Below are 17,070 nucleotides of genomic sequence, written 5' to 3'. Positions count from 1 at the left end.
TGTTAACGTATACGAGCCAATGTATACGTAACGTGAAGAGACGTCCTGTTTTTAACGGGACTGTCCCTTTTTCTAATTACGAGTCCCAGTGTCCCCGAAATGAACCGTGAGACGCAAAATGTCCCGTTTTCAGAAACCGCGCGAAAATTTGAGAAGCAGAATATTAATAAGTCTTATTTGATCGTCACCATCTCTTTAAAAAAATTGCTCTCCTGATAAATATTAATAAAAACATTTTGGGTACCTTTATATTTTGTGATACGTAACTTTGAAGCCAAGTAACTGTTACTAAATAAATTACTTTAAAAAAGTGTTTTGTTTTTAATGCACTTTTAATTGACCAAAATTAAAGCAATGTCCCGTTTTGAGTCAAAAAATAAATTGTAACTTTATATATACTATAAAGTACACATGCCCGATATTGATTTTTTTAAATAAAGTTTGTATAGTTCTCGTAAACCGTTTATTCATATATGCATTGTATAATATGTTTAAGTGCTACATATATTCTCTAGCCCAGATTAGTTTCCGCTTCATCAGACCTAATATACTGTAAATAAAGTCTATATTATTTCAAAATGCCCCCAAATAATGACAATATTTCAATTTCTTTTAAGACTCTCTGAATCGTACGTTAATCTCGTAAATAACAGTCGGCATATATTTTTATTTAAATATCTACTTTATGCTTATTATGTATGGACAAATATTGACTACGTCAGTAGGTACTAAAATTTGTTCACAGCTGGCAAATCTTATGCAAACAAGTCACCAAGACACGGTGGAAAAAAACGATTAAACGATAATTATAAAAGGTAGCTAACAAATAGAATAAAACTTAAAACTAAAATAAATTTAAAACATAAGTCACCTTTTGTTAAATATAGAACAATTATATTGTTAAACATAATACAACTAAAACGACAATTAAGTTAATATTTCTTTGAAGCGGTAACAGAACGTTTACAATCTTTTGTTACGTCATAAAAGTGGCGTCTGTGACAACAGAACAGTAAAAAATAAGAGGGCTAACAAAGTGGACCGTTAAATAACTGATAAAGATGAATAGAGAGTGATACCAGGTTTAAATGTCTGCACCTCACTCAAAACAGGTAGAGTAAATAGAAAGACGCATTCTGATAACATGGTAACATAAACGAATCTTAATGAACAGATGTTTGGTTCTCTTTACAATAGTCAAGACACGTAGGTGGAACAAGCAAGATGAGAAATGCTTGATGTTACTCTGAAATCAATTATGATATTTAATGATGATCCTCATAAACAATTAAAGCTTATAGATACAAAAAGAAAAGTTACAGTGCGAATAGAACAAGAATAAGCTCGCCCACGCGTCGATGAATCATGCGCGCCGTCGCCGCAACACGACACGAACAGCAAAAACATTACCTACTTTTGAATAAGATCCCTTTCTCTTTCTACACCTCCGAGTGGTGTACGGGGCCATTCATTACGTCAACAAGACACAAACTCGAAGACAGACCGAAAAATCACACCAACCGCAAATTCTATTTACTTTGTAACAGTTAAAAGTCGGGCATAAGCGATGTGCAGTGAACAAAAAAAAACAAGAGAATTACGTGCGCAAAACGGTGCAAATGTTTAAAATAAAGTCACGAAGTACCGTGAATGTTTTTGTTTATTCGTGAACATGCCAAGTAGCACATAAACGCTTAAAAAGCAGTATATTAATGATGACAAATAAAACACTTTAAGTACAACCACTCTTGGATAATTCATATTGCACCTGCCTTTGAAATTTAATCATATATATTGTATATATAAAAAATACTAATTAGACGTCTGTGTAATCCTTTACTGTATGAATAATTATTATCAGGTTAAATGCATATTATTGGAAAGTTATAATTAATTTGAACATTAACGTATTGTCGCATAATCATTGAAGTCGAAGCGTGACGAAGTCGGACGAGTGACCCTGAAGTGCGTAGAACGGCCCGTCGCCCGCGCCGCGGTAGATACGTAAAAACAGTGACTGACGAAGAAGGAGAGTTAATACCCGCCCCACTGAGATAGAAAGGGATAAACAATCCAAGGGAACCGGTTTAAGATTTCGAGTTTCAATCCGATATGCTCCTGTCTGTTTCAAGTCAACTTTGAGTAGACCTCTTGCACAAAGACTCGGGATTGATATCTCATTTTTGTACCTTTTATCGACTTTTCACGGTCGAACAAGCAATTTCCAACTAATCACAGCCGCTTCCTCAATCAGTTTTTACCAATGTATCCTTAACAAACGCGCATTGTCAATTAGCTGAATAATATCTTATCAGACAAAGATTACCTACTGAACGCTTTCTTTATGGAGACATGGGTCTTAGCGGTGATGTCATCCTCCACTCAGTTCTTATCTCGTTGATAACATTGAGAATGTTCTGTAACGTTTGGATACGAATCGCACGCGCCGGTACTTAACCAAATTACGCCTATGTCAATAAGCTAAATTGTGTATTTATTGCGCAACATAATCGCGTATTGATACCGAGTTCGCGTGTTTAGAGCCTGAACCACGTTAGCTGAAGAAAGTCTTGTAAGATTATAGGAATTTTCCGATTGGATGGAAACGATCGCATCACGGTGAATCATTACATATTTTTTGCTACTAGCAGAGAAAATCTTGTTAGTTTGTCATAAAATTAAATTGATTCAACATTTGCAATTCAAAAAATAATTGCACTCCTTCGTGCATATCCATAACTGGCTCGTGGAGTATTGACATATGCATTAATTAACAAAAGAAATTGTAAACGAGTGGTTGACCTAGAAATACGTTACATAGTATTTGTGTAATTTCTTACACTTAATCTTATCTAATTTCTGTCAAAATATATCAGTTATATAGATAGTGAAAAGAGAATGGTCAATGACGATTGATATTTGGTATATAGATAAAAAGCACAGATAAAAGCAAAAGGGAATAAGAAGACTAGACGTAAACAGGAAGAGAATGGAGAAAGCCATGGATAGGATAAATTTGAATGAAAGACCCCTGAAGCGATTCCGATCAATGGTACCTACTGAAAACGTTATGATAACGAGTAACAAGAAAAAAAATGTATATTAAAATTTAAACTATAATAATATATAGTTTAAATTTTAATATACATTAATAAAAATGGGAAATAAACCGGCTTTATTACGGATTTCACAGTAGAATTAGATACCTTGAAACAAAATAGAACTATCATTTAATACTTCAAAACAAAACGAAGATTTGCATTTAAACGACTGTGAATAAGGAAATAAAAATCTGCACGTGTTGATCAATTCGCCACGTTGTTTTAGCGTTTAATAATCAGCATTAGCTATCAAATTAAAATGTCAAGTAGAAGTAGAACGGTTAGTAAAAGGTGAAAGACGTGAAACAAACACGTTATAAAGGCACAACAAGGTATAATTTTATTGTGGGCAAGTCGTTAAGGCTACTGTAAAGTTGAAGCCGGGAACCGGTTCAACCACTTCTCTGCCGAAACGGCGCCAATCATAGCCAACGCTCCTAACACTAAATATACTTGATAATCTTATTACTTTCTCTGATCATTGTTTGAAATTATATCACCGGTTTTCAACAGACATTTGGTGTATGGTAACATTTAGAAACTAGATAGCGCTAATTCTGATTCCCGTTCGTCAATAATGTTTTTTTTTTTTGTTGGATTTTTTGATTTGTTGTTGGATATTGTGTTATAGTTCGCTCTGTCTTGTGAATGTCTTGATGTCTTTATCTTGGGTTTTTCCAGCAAAAGTGTTTAATTATAACAGTAGTTTACGTCTACCGATGAAATGTGTACCGTCTTTCGTCTGGTTACGAATATCTTAGATTATTAATGTAAAGTACGCGTCGCGAGACCCAAAAATAAATGTAGTAATTTTTATATGACAGCAGAGTAATAAAACGTAAATCCACTTAATGATTCACTGAAGTGTATTGAATTGATGTAAAGCAGAGAATTTATGAGCATCGGTGAGTTGAAAATCGTGCCAAAAGAGCTTCCTTACAATAACACGAATTTGTTGTCACATATCCAAAAAGCAATTGAAATGACAATTTATGAGGGGCTTGCCATTGATTGTTTGCATATAAACGCTTTAATTGAATTTTAAGTAACAATTACATTATAGTTAATCCAAACAAAATAAAACTTATTATCAGGATATTGATCTTTTCCACCTCAAAAAAAGATGTCAAGAAGTACTTGAAGAAGCGGGAAGGGATTTTGTTTAAGTAGTAATTTTATATTCTTAGTTTTATTTGTTGTTTCAAGTGTTAAATTTCAGTTTACTTTAGTTTTTAATAATGTATCTATGTCTAATTATGTACTTGCTTGTTTTCTGTTTGATATACATATATTGTTTATCTATATAAACTGTTTTGGCTTTCTGTATTGTCTTAGTGTTTTGTCTAATTATATGTATAAGTATAAGCTGCCAGAAAGAAGATTACTTATCAACTTAATAATAAAACACTACCACGATTAATACTAATTACACTATTGTGTAATTATTGTGACATTATAAAAGTGACAAAAATTTTGTTACAAGTTCAATTATTGACTGCTAATATTTTGCATATGAATCGAACTCTTAAATCCTCGCCTCTGAAAACACCCCATTAAGAATTCTTTTTGCCTCAATACCGTTCCTTATTCGACCTAGGCAAAGGGGTTAATCGCTTATATACAGAAATGATACATCATTTGCAAACTTGATCAAGCGTGAAATTAAATTGATTATTCAATCATTGGCAAAGCAATGAGTCTTTTTATATGCAAGCCGAAATAATCGCATGCACTAGTGCCAAAGGGATTGATTGATGGGTGATCGCTCATCTGGACGAACACGCGAATATGCTAATTCAGGCAATTTTTAAACTGCAACTTCCCGCCGAGATTGGAGCCACCGAATCAAGTGGCGTGCTTCAAATTGAGAAGAGGGTAATTGCCAAATTGCTTCGGGGCGCGCACCTGCAGGCGCCGTATTCATTCATGAGGCAAAAGCCGAGAACAATCCACGGATAATAACAGTTGGCATTTCTTAGAAACAGTTGATGGAGGCTTTATGTAGGCTGTCCCGCTCACTCGCAGCGCGTTAGAGCGAGAGGCTGGGGGCGTGGCGTGCGGTATTATGTCACGCCGGGTTTGATAGAGGCGTCCGAAGTTGAAGCGTAGCACTTGCATCTGTTGCACTTTCCGGGTTTTCATTAACGTTCATTAGGTTTATTTGAAAAGTTCATTTTGTAATTTGGTAATCTTAATATCCAACGGTAGATTTTCTGATATATACTCAGTATTTAGTTACCCATTAAGATGCCACCTATGTCTAGAATATATAACAAACTAATTAATAAACATATATAAATGAACATTAAAATAAGACCATCACAGAGCATTTATAAGTTTCAAACAAGAAGAACTCAAAACACGACATATTCCACTTAATTCACTCACGCTCGTAATTTAGCAGAACAACCAAAAGTATTTGAATAGAAATGATCGTTTAACGGTACGTGTTCGAATAGTCTGGGAAACAAATTTTGGCGTTCAGATACGATAAGACGTATGCAAGATTAACGCAGAATTACACACAAATAATTTTATTTATTTATGTTATCATACTTCCATGCACACAGAAAGGAATCTACATGTGGATAGACCTATGTATGAAAATGACATTTCAACTGTGCCAATATCCTATCTTAAGATTTTAAACATTTAACAGCAGTTTTTAAAATAATTAAGAAGTTATTTGATATGTTTTAAACATAGACATGTATATTTTAATATTATTTGTAAGGTTTTATTTATATTATTTATTTAAACTATACTTAATATACGGTTGCATTAATATTTATGAAGAAGTCTTTTAAATATTCCCGTTTTGGTCTTTTAGTAAGTGGAAAAAATAGTACACAAGAACCGAGTGTCTTCTTCTTAATAGAGACTGTAAGTGTTAGATTATTAATGTTAAATTAAGTCAATTAATTAATGTTAAATGATAATAATCAGTGCAGAGACGATTTATAAAAAGAAATCCCGTAAACCAAGATAAAAGTACAAAATAAACGAGTGTGTTAGCTAAGATCTGGTACTAGTGGTTGTTAATTGGCCAATCAATCGGATCTCCATAAATTAAACCCTCGCAAATGTACACAAATTGCTACCCATTTGTAAGATAGTCAGCGAGAATTTCCGTAACAAGTTCAATCGACACCACTTTAATCACACTTTCGTTGCAGTAATCCAGTAATACGGTACAATTAAACCTCACCTCTTTCGAGTGATGTTTTCCAGACCATTGTCACAAAAATAATTTGACAAGTCCTGGCTGTATGGACTAAAGTCCTTTGCCTTTCCCATTAGGGATAAATTGAAGAAAAAAAAATTTGACAAGAAGCGCATACATAGAACTATATAAGATATACTTGAACATAAAGAATGAAATAAAACATCGCAATTATTTGTGTTTTATTTTGTACTGCCCCGCCCATGGACACTCACATTGTCAGAAGGCTCGCAAATGCGCTGCTGGCCTTTTTTTAATTAGTACTGTTTTCTTGAAGTTTTGGTTTGGAAATATTTCAGTGAGCAGCTGGTTCCCAAAAGTGGTGGCGCGCGGCAAAAACTGACGGAGATTGAGGTGATACAGGTGGTATTTCGTATTCTGCCTTGAGTCTTGACGTCAACGCATGGATATTTTCATAACATAAATAAGAAAAGAGATATTAGATTATGGATATTTAGTATGGATCAAAAATACATTATTACAATAGGAAGTTACAAGATAAATTATACAGCAAGGACCCGTTTCCCAGGGAGACTTGTCGGTTAATTAAGAAGTGAAAGCCTGAGACGGCTTAAATGTCCCAGTTCCTTTCAATCTATAGCTTTTATAAGGTTTAATATATTTTCTTAATGTCAATAAGACTGATCAATCTGTTGATTTTAGACGTTTTAAATTAAAAGTTTAACGTGAAGCTAACGAAATTTTAATATTGTTATTTTTTCATTTTCTCCGTATCAGATTTTTACCTTGCCTCTCTATCTCAAAGGGTCAACTAAATTTAATTTAATTTATTAATACAGTCCCTTGGAACAAACGTTTGTATATACATTAGTAAAGATGAATTATAAACTTTGGCTTGAATATAATAAAAAGAAAATTTTAACACTTTGTCATATATATACTACATATTGCTCGAGGCTATTATTATATTAATTACAACTTATATATCCATAACAAATAAACTTGTAACAAGACTTTTCGTATTACAACAAATATATGTCCGTCAGGAAAAGAACATAGGCCGATATTTTTTGATTAAATCTTACAGCTATCCTAGCCCTCAGAAGACGACAAAAGTAGGCCTCACTTCTTGCAACACAAAATTCACGTTTCAAGGTAATTTGTAAAATATAAGTATCATCATTGTTTACGTCTTAACTATAATTACAGATATCGATGTGACGTCATACATCCTTCAGACTAGACTTCTGCTAAATGATTAGATAAAAAAAATGTTTGATAACCATTACGTTATTCGATTGTAGGCTATGTAATATTTTGTATATTATAACTGTATATTTCATTCATCTGTTGTAGCTCAACATCGTCATGATAACATGGATATAACTAACTTTATCGTGTGCGTTAAGCACTAAACCAAGGCTTTTCATGGGTGGTGGCAAAACACTTGAAGATCGGCTCACTTATTAAGAATATTTCCAATGCAAAACTGGTACTTCGAGTCCTGATGTAGTGAGGACTGTATTTCTAGAGCCTGTGATTTCTCAGTATTGTATAATAACGATTATTTTCACTACTATAATTTAAATAAATATAAAATTAAAAATTGAACCTAATTAAACTAGGAAAAGGTAAGTGAATATAAATTTACAGTAATTTTAATAAACAAAATTTGTTGATAGTGATTGGGATATTCGTCATGTCTATAGTTCGCGTGGCCTGTTATACTGACAGAATTACGTAGCAGGTGATGAACTTGAAACCACGGCATTTTTATTTTTCTATTTATCCATTCTGTTTCTTACTATGTATCTATGTATAGGATATGAAGTACTTTCATATACATACACGAACGTATCCACAACTTTACCTATATAAATAACATAAAATAAGACAGGGCTTTGGCAATTTTTTGTATACACTTAGTTGTAATTTTTAAGTAAGCCGTTGGCAACCAAAAATAAATTACTATTATCATATCTTGCAGTAATTGAAATTCATAATACATATTCAGGCGGTGTTGTTGTATGCCGTGGTTTTTCGGTTTCCGATAAATAATTTGGTATTCTTACCAAGGTTAGCGTAGTATCCCGCTGGGTGCATCATGAGTGTATCGATCACCGTGTTAAACTTTCCATTTGTCACTTACCTGAAATAATATATATTTGTTTAACACTTCGTTGCATACGCGCTCCCATCTCTCATAATAAGAAAAAATCTGGTAAAATAACGTAAGTAAGAAATTATTATTTTTCGTGTTTTTAATAAAGAGGTATTATAAAAGTTTAGTTCTTAAAATTGTTATTTTAATACTATTGAGTATAATGATTAAATTATTAATCATAATAACAGTATTAAAATTACGGAAAGTATTAACTTTTAAAATCAACCAAATATAATTAACAGTAATTTTGAAATTGGAATTTATTTTTTCTATACAAAATCGAGATTTTGTAAGACAAAGTATGACATACAGGCGACATCATCCAACACGTTTAATATGACAGAAGTCATAGTCTTTGCGCTATATATCGACTTAGAATTTAGAATTATCAAGGAAATAATTTTAAAACTCATAAACGGCTAGATTTTTTTTTGTTTGCGTTCAACTGTATACGAATTCTTCGACGATTTTTTGGTAAAGATTGCATTTAAGACTTGCCGGGTCCGCTAGTATTTCCATAACTATGCACCTAGGTAATAATTGTTTATACATTAATACAAATATACCTGCTTAAATACATATTTAAAAACAAATTCGCCTAAACCCATAATACTCAATGAATAAAAGGTAGACTGTAGATATTTGATCGGACATTTCATTCGACCGATACATTGCTCGGCAACATAAACCGATGTGCATGGAATATTCCGAATAGGGGCCAAAATTCAAGCAAGGGTTGCATATTCAGCCTGAGGCATGCGAGCACACGTGGCTGCCACGGCTGCCTGCCTCGGAATCTGACCAAATGCCCATCGAAGCTCGATTGTTGGCTAAATAGCAATGGACTATTTATCACTACGGAAACAATGTTGTACGAGGAATTTTTGCTGCGCGAAATAACGATTCACGTATGGCTCACTTGGCTTATTCAATTAACCGAAAGGTCTTAAGGTTAGATTTGGAGTCCAGCGCCAAGTATGCCGTATGTCAAAGGGGTATGTATGCGAAATACATAATTTAAATTTCGACTAAATCTTACCTTGAATGAAGAGAATTGTCTTCGCTCTGAGGTAACATTAGATGAAACAAAATTGTTTTAATTCGTTCAATTGTCTATAAGAATTATTAGAAGCAGATATCATTTTTCATTAAAATTTGTATTCGTTCAAGACGCTTTATATGGCTTGTGTTATTTTTTGAAGTGAAACTTCTTAAAGCGCTTGAGGGTTAATTTTACGGAACGTCACGAAGATGTGCAGCGTTTTTATCGAAGAAAAGGGAGAGAGCGATTCAAACCGACTGAGAGAGAGTGAGAAAGAGAGGTCGAGAAAAAATAAACGCTATTGGTTGATATTTTCGATAACATATTAGAACTTTAGATTGCAATTCTGTTGCCAAATGTCTTGTGCAGTAAACGAAGATTTTTATTTATTTACATTTTCATTAGTACATATACAATGTGTAAACAGTGTGAATATAAATACAAATACGATATACTGGTACATGATTATCTATTAGGGCTTTTACCTTAGTAATAATTAATTTATAGAGAAGTTTAAATCTAACATGTGTACTTTGTACGCCCGCACTTTTATTCATATACTTTGTAGCTTACTGATAATAAGATTTATTTTATTCTAAAGTTAGTTGAATCTTCACGCACGCATTGCGTGTATAATCCGGGTTTAAGAATGGATTGTCATAAATAGCAATTTGCTCATGACAAACTATCTGCAATGCATTTGGAAATCGCGTATAATACCACTATTGTTAATTATGTACACAAGTCACCGCGCCGCTAAGCATACGATTTATTATCGTTTAACTAGAACAGTTATACATCTACCGTGAGATTTACAATTTCGCAACTAGATGAATGGTTCTAATGCTTTGAAAAAGTACCGAATGTCAAATGTCATATGACTAATGCTACTTTTCTACAGATCATTACAGGCTTTTTGGAGGCAGTGTTCTGTCTACGACGATACCGTATTAAGTCCTCCCTATATTTTTTTTATAAACGGTTTTGATTAAAGCAATTATCTTAATATACACTTTGACAGAAAGAGACAAATGAACGCGTTAGATTTTTTACATTACATCATAGTGAAGTGATGATGAAAAGAGTGGCGGAAAGTTTCTTGCCAGTTCTTCTTACCCGCTCTACGCCCTTGACTTGCGAACTGGTTGTAAATGTAAATTTACAATTAATTTAATTTGTTTTTTTGACGTTCATAAGTTTTCATGTTTACCTATCTGAATAAAGATATTTTTGAGTTTGAGTATATTACAGTTGATAACCACTATGGTTTGTGTTAATGTAAAAACAGCAGTTTCGTTTTGAATCGCGACAAATGCATACAAAAAAAGTTCTTCAACTTTTCATGTTGTAAACGTAAGGCTATCTAAAAACCATTTACTAGTTAAAATAGTGTTTTAAAACTGATGAACTCGATGGTAAAGGTAATCCAGAGAGACAAATAAATCCCGCATACCAAAACCAAAATATGTAAAACTAATCGAAGTTTAGTTATTTGAATAATGATTCACCCACGAGTCGGTAAAATTGTACAAATAAATTCTTTGCCTCTTAAGATCGAAAGATAGACGATAAGAAATCAGACGCTTCTTAGATGGAATACATCGACAACATCGCCCCTTACGTAACATTTTACTTTTAAACTTATCACTGTATCAAATCTTAAGCGGAGCGATTAAGAAACAATAGAACGTTCATAAAAACGCTACATGTATTGAAGCATTTATGCATGAATTTGTTCTAGTGTTTAGATTTGACTCAAACAATAAAGTATTAAAACATAATAGATTTTCTTAAATATTTCCTACACTGGATTATTCTGAGAAAAAGAACAAAGTATTAATTATAATTGGAAGCTCCACAAAATATAGGTTTTGTTGCGAGGCGGTGCTAGATGAAAAAGCATGAGCCGAGATCCAACGAAAGGTATTCGAGGAATGGCAGGGGCATCCGTCGGCAGCGATTGTTACCAGTTATCACTGAATGTTTTCCACCGGAGTATTTTGTGCCGCCACAAAAAACCACATAAAGGGCGGGCGCGGTTCGTTTGAGACACCGCCCCTGTGGGAAAATCGTCGCCAGAAAACTGCGACGCAAATAAATTATAAACTCTCTCACACGGAACGCGATCCGGCATTTAAGCTTTTATTTGTTAACTCATAAACAGAGACTGTTGCAACGTTTAACTTGTGCCGCAGGACAAACTAGTGATGCGCCCGAGCTAACAATGAATATATGAATTATAACAATACTGAAATATCACTAAGTAATATATTATTAAAATTACTGAAGTAACATCTATAGGAATTGGAGTGCCAGTTTTGGCAGATGAACATCAAATGGATGCACGAAAAATTAAAGGGTAGTTACAAATATGTTGAACTGACCATTTAACAGTAATACTTACATAGTGTTATTTATAATTCTACTTAAATATAGTAAAAGGAAGGTAGGAAGAAATTAATGAAAATCTATCCGAAAACCTGGTAATAGAGAAAACGACATAGATGCTACAGTAATTATACTAGCTTCTGTAGTTTAAACTAAAATTGAGGATTTAACATGAATAACATTCACAATAAACGTATAAACATTTAATCTGAAGACGACGAAGAATCATTAGCGAAAACTGAACGTCCCGGAATAGAACTGACAGCGGAACGATTGCACTGTCTGTGATGGATGACAGGATTGCCCCGGGCTTAATAATGTACTGAATTAGAGAATAAAAAATCTTCATCGACGTTAAGATGCCAATCATAAAGATATTAAGAAAAATTTACTACTAGAATTCTTGTTAATAAATCTTGTATGTTTTGTAATCAATAGAATCATTTTATGTGACATTTAAAATTTGGCTTGCTACAAGGTCCGTTAAGGTGTCCCCAAAGTTTTAAACAGGTTAGTTAGTTTGGATTAAAATTGATCAACAACAATAATACTAAAACGCTACTGTTCTTTCATTCTACGTCTTCACTCCAGTATCCATCCATTATCCTTTACTATGTACCTTTAAGTTTAATTTGGTTAGTAAGTTTGATTATGATTGGTGGACAGCAGATATAATAAAAAAACATCACTGTTGCATCTTTTACTCTACATTTAACCCCCAGAATCCATTTTAGATTAGCATTACATATTTCATTACTTTTGATATAATATAAGTCCAGTGCTTAGTATTACAATTTCAAATGCGTACGTCACTATGGAACATGTCGTTCGCATTGAAAACTTGCAGAAAATGCATTGGCGATAAGAAAAAATTCAGTGCGTCCGAGTGCATAAGTACCAGTACGGTGACGGTGACATTCCACGTGGAATACTTCGCATATCGAGACTTTAACCATTTACCGATTGCAGATAGGTACGCCATGGCCGGACAAGCAATCTCGTTGGATCGCAGTGCATACTTGTTGCTACATATAATGCGTAACCTAAATATGTTGGTTATATTTTTATTTAATTTTCATGGTTTTCCTGTTAAGAATAATATTGCATTGAAATATTAACACTATGATAGGTTTTAAATGTAGTAAATAATACACACAAAATTACAGTCACATGAAACTTAATTTTTGAGAAGCAACAAAATTGAATTAAATGATTTTCCATAGTTCTTTTTTTAATTACTTAGTTCTGTTTCTGAAAAGATTTAATGAAACCTCAAACGTGTAAGTTGACATAGAATGTGGCAAACTCTAAAAATAATTAATTCAAATGACAATTTAATACGATAATTTCACTTAATTCTTTAACTTTTCGTCACCATGTGATTTTAAAACAAAGAGTTTAGAATATCCCGTGTGACATCGCTTAGGCCGTCATTAAGAGACGTATAACGGTTACCTTCGTCGTGGCATAATAAAAAAGCCGTCCTTTCTCAACTATTCACATCCTTTTCTCTCAGCGATTATCTATATAGGATGGAATGGGATGCACACTTTCATTATTCAGCTTTAATATGAGTTGCGTTTAATTTATCGCGCGACAGCCGCGCTCGAGCCGGGAGCAAAGGAACATCAATCTTCTGGATAGAGAATTGAGGCTAAAACACTCCAGCTCCCACAGATGTAAATCAAAGGGACCGATAATAAAATAACGATTTATCGGGATTACTATAATAAATTATCGCCTACTTAATTGCATTTAATAAGTCAAAGATTCTGTTTGGTGTAGGTTATTCCATCAATGGCGTAGTATTAGGTGAGACGATTGTAGTGTTTTTATATTCAATTATAATTTCTGAAAAAATATTCCAGCTATGGACTTGTTGCTTAAGGTATTATATTCTTAAGCAATCCCCGGTTCAGGAAAACATCACATTATTTCTTTAGTGGCACTGAAAATAATATATATACTTATATAACATTTCATAGCGTTTTCTACTAAGAAACCCCGTAAGTATTGTTAAAAATTACCGTATGAATACGAGTATATTTGTGTAATTCTAAATAATTTTTATCAACGTTTAATGTGTTAATTATCAGAATTACACTTTGTTTCAAGACGTAACGAGGTAATAAATACATAATTCATGTGGAGTATGTTATTAGGTTGTTAACGAAATTGTCGGCACTTTGCCGGGGTTGGATTTAATTTGAAATTACGAAATTCGTGCCTATTATCAAAAACCACAGTAGCAGGACAGGTATGGGCGGAGACATGAAAATCAATATAACCGTATCAGTGATATAATTTACATTTAATACATTAACAATAATAATTCTAAGAAACTCATATTGACCGTATGATTTCTTTATGTATCTGTTTATAGACAAATTGGTTAACGTTCTGACATACGATATCGACTTGTTTATTACGTAATGCGCATATAAAAATCGGAGCTGGGATCCGAGTTCACTATCCCAATCATTCTATATCACTGAGACACCATTACTATTTATAAATATAGACATAACCCCTAATCTTAGGACTATACTTTGGAAAGATTGTGGTTTAGCATAGATTTTTATGACAAAATAATCTTTTAGTGTCAAGGACTTCATGAGACTTGTAGAAAATCAAATCTTATTCAGAAAATGATTGAGAATCTTTTGTCACATTTATTCATTTGAAAAAAGAGTCTAGAGGGATAAGGACAAAACAGTCAATTGCTATTAAATTATACGTTTATGAATATGCTTTAAAAATATTTAAATCACAATTTAATTCATAAAAAAAAATATCTATCACAAACGTTAAATTTCTACCGTCTATACTTTATAATATTCTTATTTATGAAACTGGCGTTTTGTATGGGAGGAATGTATGTAATTCATTTCGATCTATGTACTTTTGCCATCTTTATATGTAGTTCATTGATCCCTTTAATTAATAAAATCAGATGGAAATCAATCAAATCTTTGAAGGCGGTTTCGGCCCTATCATTGTTCAATTTTTACCAGTTATCCAAATTCTCTTTGGTTAGGAATAAAAAATGCAATTTGATAACAAAGTGGTCAGTTCGACAAAACACCAATTTCATATGCAAGGACCTAATATTAGACATAGGTTTTCTTACATTACCATTCTACATGCACAGGTTTTATATATTAAAAATCTTATAAATAATACTAATTTATATAATTTAAATGGTTGATATAATAAGTCTATAATTCCTGATACGTCAGATAAATAATACTGCACACAGCCTTATACGTTTGATAATATGCTTATGATGGCACTATAAAGATGAATAGTAAATGAATTATTGAGGGTAATTTTATATGATTACCTGAGAATTTGTATTGCATTATAAGGATTGTTCGGTGGCATTTTCAATATTATAATTTAAATACATTAATAACTTTTATGACTATATTAAGATAATTAGTTGCACGTTTGATTTGTGGAAGGATTATTTAATATACTAGCACTTACACACATATAATGTGCAGAAGGATAATCACCATCCGGTAAGGAAACTTGTACTGTATATTCATTAACATTAATATAAGCTTTTTCCATTACAAACTGAAAAACTCACCGCATCAATCACGGGCAAAACTTTAATAAAAAAATCTGTCAGAAACGAAAAAACGTGGGAAGGCAGTATATTCAACAATGGAAGTTAGAAATTGACTGCACAAGACAAAAGGCTGGCTTACAGAACGGACAAAGCCCTGGGCAAAAATAAAACCAAATAACAAGTTTAATTAAATCGCAAAGAACAATTCCAACTATAACGATAGTTTATCAAGTGAACCCGGCTCTATATTGTATCTGAAGCTGCAATGTTAACTCAATCGTGAACATTTTTTACTAAATTCTCTTCATCCTTTGTTTCAACCATAGGTTTAACCAACGACAAACGAATTTACTAGCTTTATATATCATTCAGTATGTTACTGAACTCCTTTTAAACGGCTGGACCGATATGAATGTAATTTTTTGTATGCGTTTCGGTGTCGCCCTGGATAGTTTAGGTAAAGTTAGGTTACATACAAAGAAATATGTAATGTAAATATTGCAGTTAAAAATGAATATGGTTATGTAAATATAGAAATGTTATAACGGCAGACAACGCACTTGTCCCACACGTCCATGGGCGGCGGTAATACTTAACATCACGTTTGCCTCCTATTACATTAGAAAAAAATTGACACCTCTAGGATGCGATGCATTTTTTTAATAACTATGGGCCGGTTTGTAAAAATGTGACATATCATATAACACTAGAGATAATTGCAAGTATAAAACTATATTTTAGCCTAACTATATTACATGTTAAGTATTACACATAAACAGTAACAAATTGATTACAAAACATACCTCTGAGTAAACCTTCAATATTTTGTTATCGATCGAATTTAAGAATGAAAAACATATATTAATAACAAGTGATTTTAACACGTGCAATCGATTACCGAGAATAGATAACGGCTGACTTATATATAAATGTATATATTTAGATAGATATTATTATTTCTGGAAAAGGTTTTAAATGAATTAAATTAATATATATCAGATCCCAGAAGCATGCACAGCTCTCTGAGTGCAGATCAGCTATACTCAGCCAGCAGTCAAAGATTCCGCTTATGATCTGCTTAACTGTTTCCTCAGCTCATCACCAGAACAGTGATAGTCTTGCTCGCAAATTTCTTTTGTAAGTAGAAACAATTGTTAGTAGTACAATGTAGTATGTAGGTTAGTCTACATATGAATGCTATAAATAAATCAATAAAATAATATTCTCCAATGTACATGCAACTTTGAATAAATAGAGAAAAAATTAGAATTATATTTAAACTAACACTATGAAATCGTCACTAAAAAATTAATAATCTCTTGTCTAACCACTGCAAGTATTACAGGATTTTTTACAAAACACCAAAGGGTAATGTCATTTTTCTAAATTTACATTTACTGGTAGAAGACGAGACGTCACTCTTTTAAATCGCCAATGGTTTGTTGACAAAATGTTTGCAACCACCTGCAACCATGATGTAATTGTTGCAGGTGGTCGCAAACATTTTGAATAAATAAGAAAACCGACCGTTTCACTCCTATCAGCAAGTCGCTGTGAAATAGGAGTAGGCGCATACATTACTGTGGGAACAACAAAACACGTAGTAGGTGAATC

General features: G+C 32.8%; 1 protein-coding gene across 4 annotated transcripts in view; it reads right to left on the bottom strand.

Moving 5' to 3' along the window:
* Positions 1-17,070, bottom strand: part of LOC111001221 (transcriptional enhancer factor TEF-1) — a 71,643-nt gene that overhangs the window by 48,773 nt on the left and 5,800 nt on the right. For 2 of the 4 annotated variants that reach the window (XM_045631880.1, XM_045631882.1), the window contains exon 2: positions 8,358-8,434. The exons of the other annotated variants lie outside the window; for them this stretch is intronic. In XM_045631880.1, coding sequence (XP_045487836.1) covers positions 8,358-8,391 — 34 coding nt within the window. In that variant the 5' untranslated portion in view covers positions 8,392-8,434. The remainder of the gene's footprint in view (positions 1-8,357; positions 8,435-17,070) is intronic. 4 annotated transcript variants of the gene reach the window in all.

This window comes from Pieris rapae, chromosome 17, assembly GCF_905147795.1.
Source record: "Pieris rapae chromosome 17, ilPieRapa1.1, whole genome shotgun sequence".
Classification (NCBI taxonomy): domain Eukaryota; kingdom Metazoa; phylum Arthropoda; class Insecta; order Lepidoptera; family Pieridae; genus Pieris; species Pieris rapae.
The sequence above is the reverse complement of the archived record's forward strand: the minus strand, read 5'-3'. Positions and strand labels throughout refer to the sequence as shown.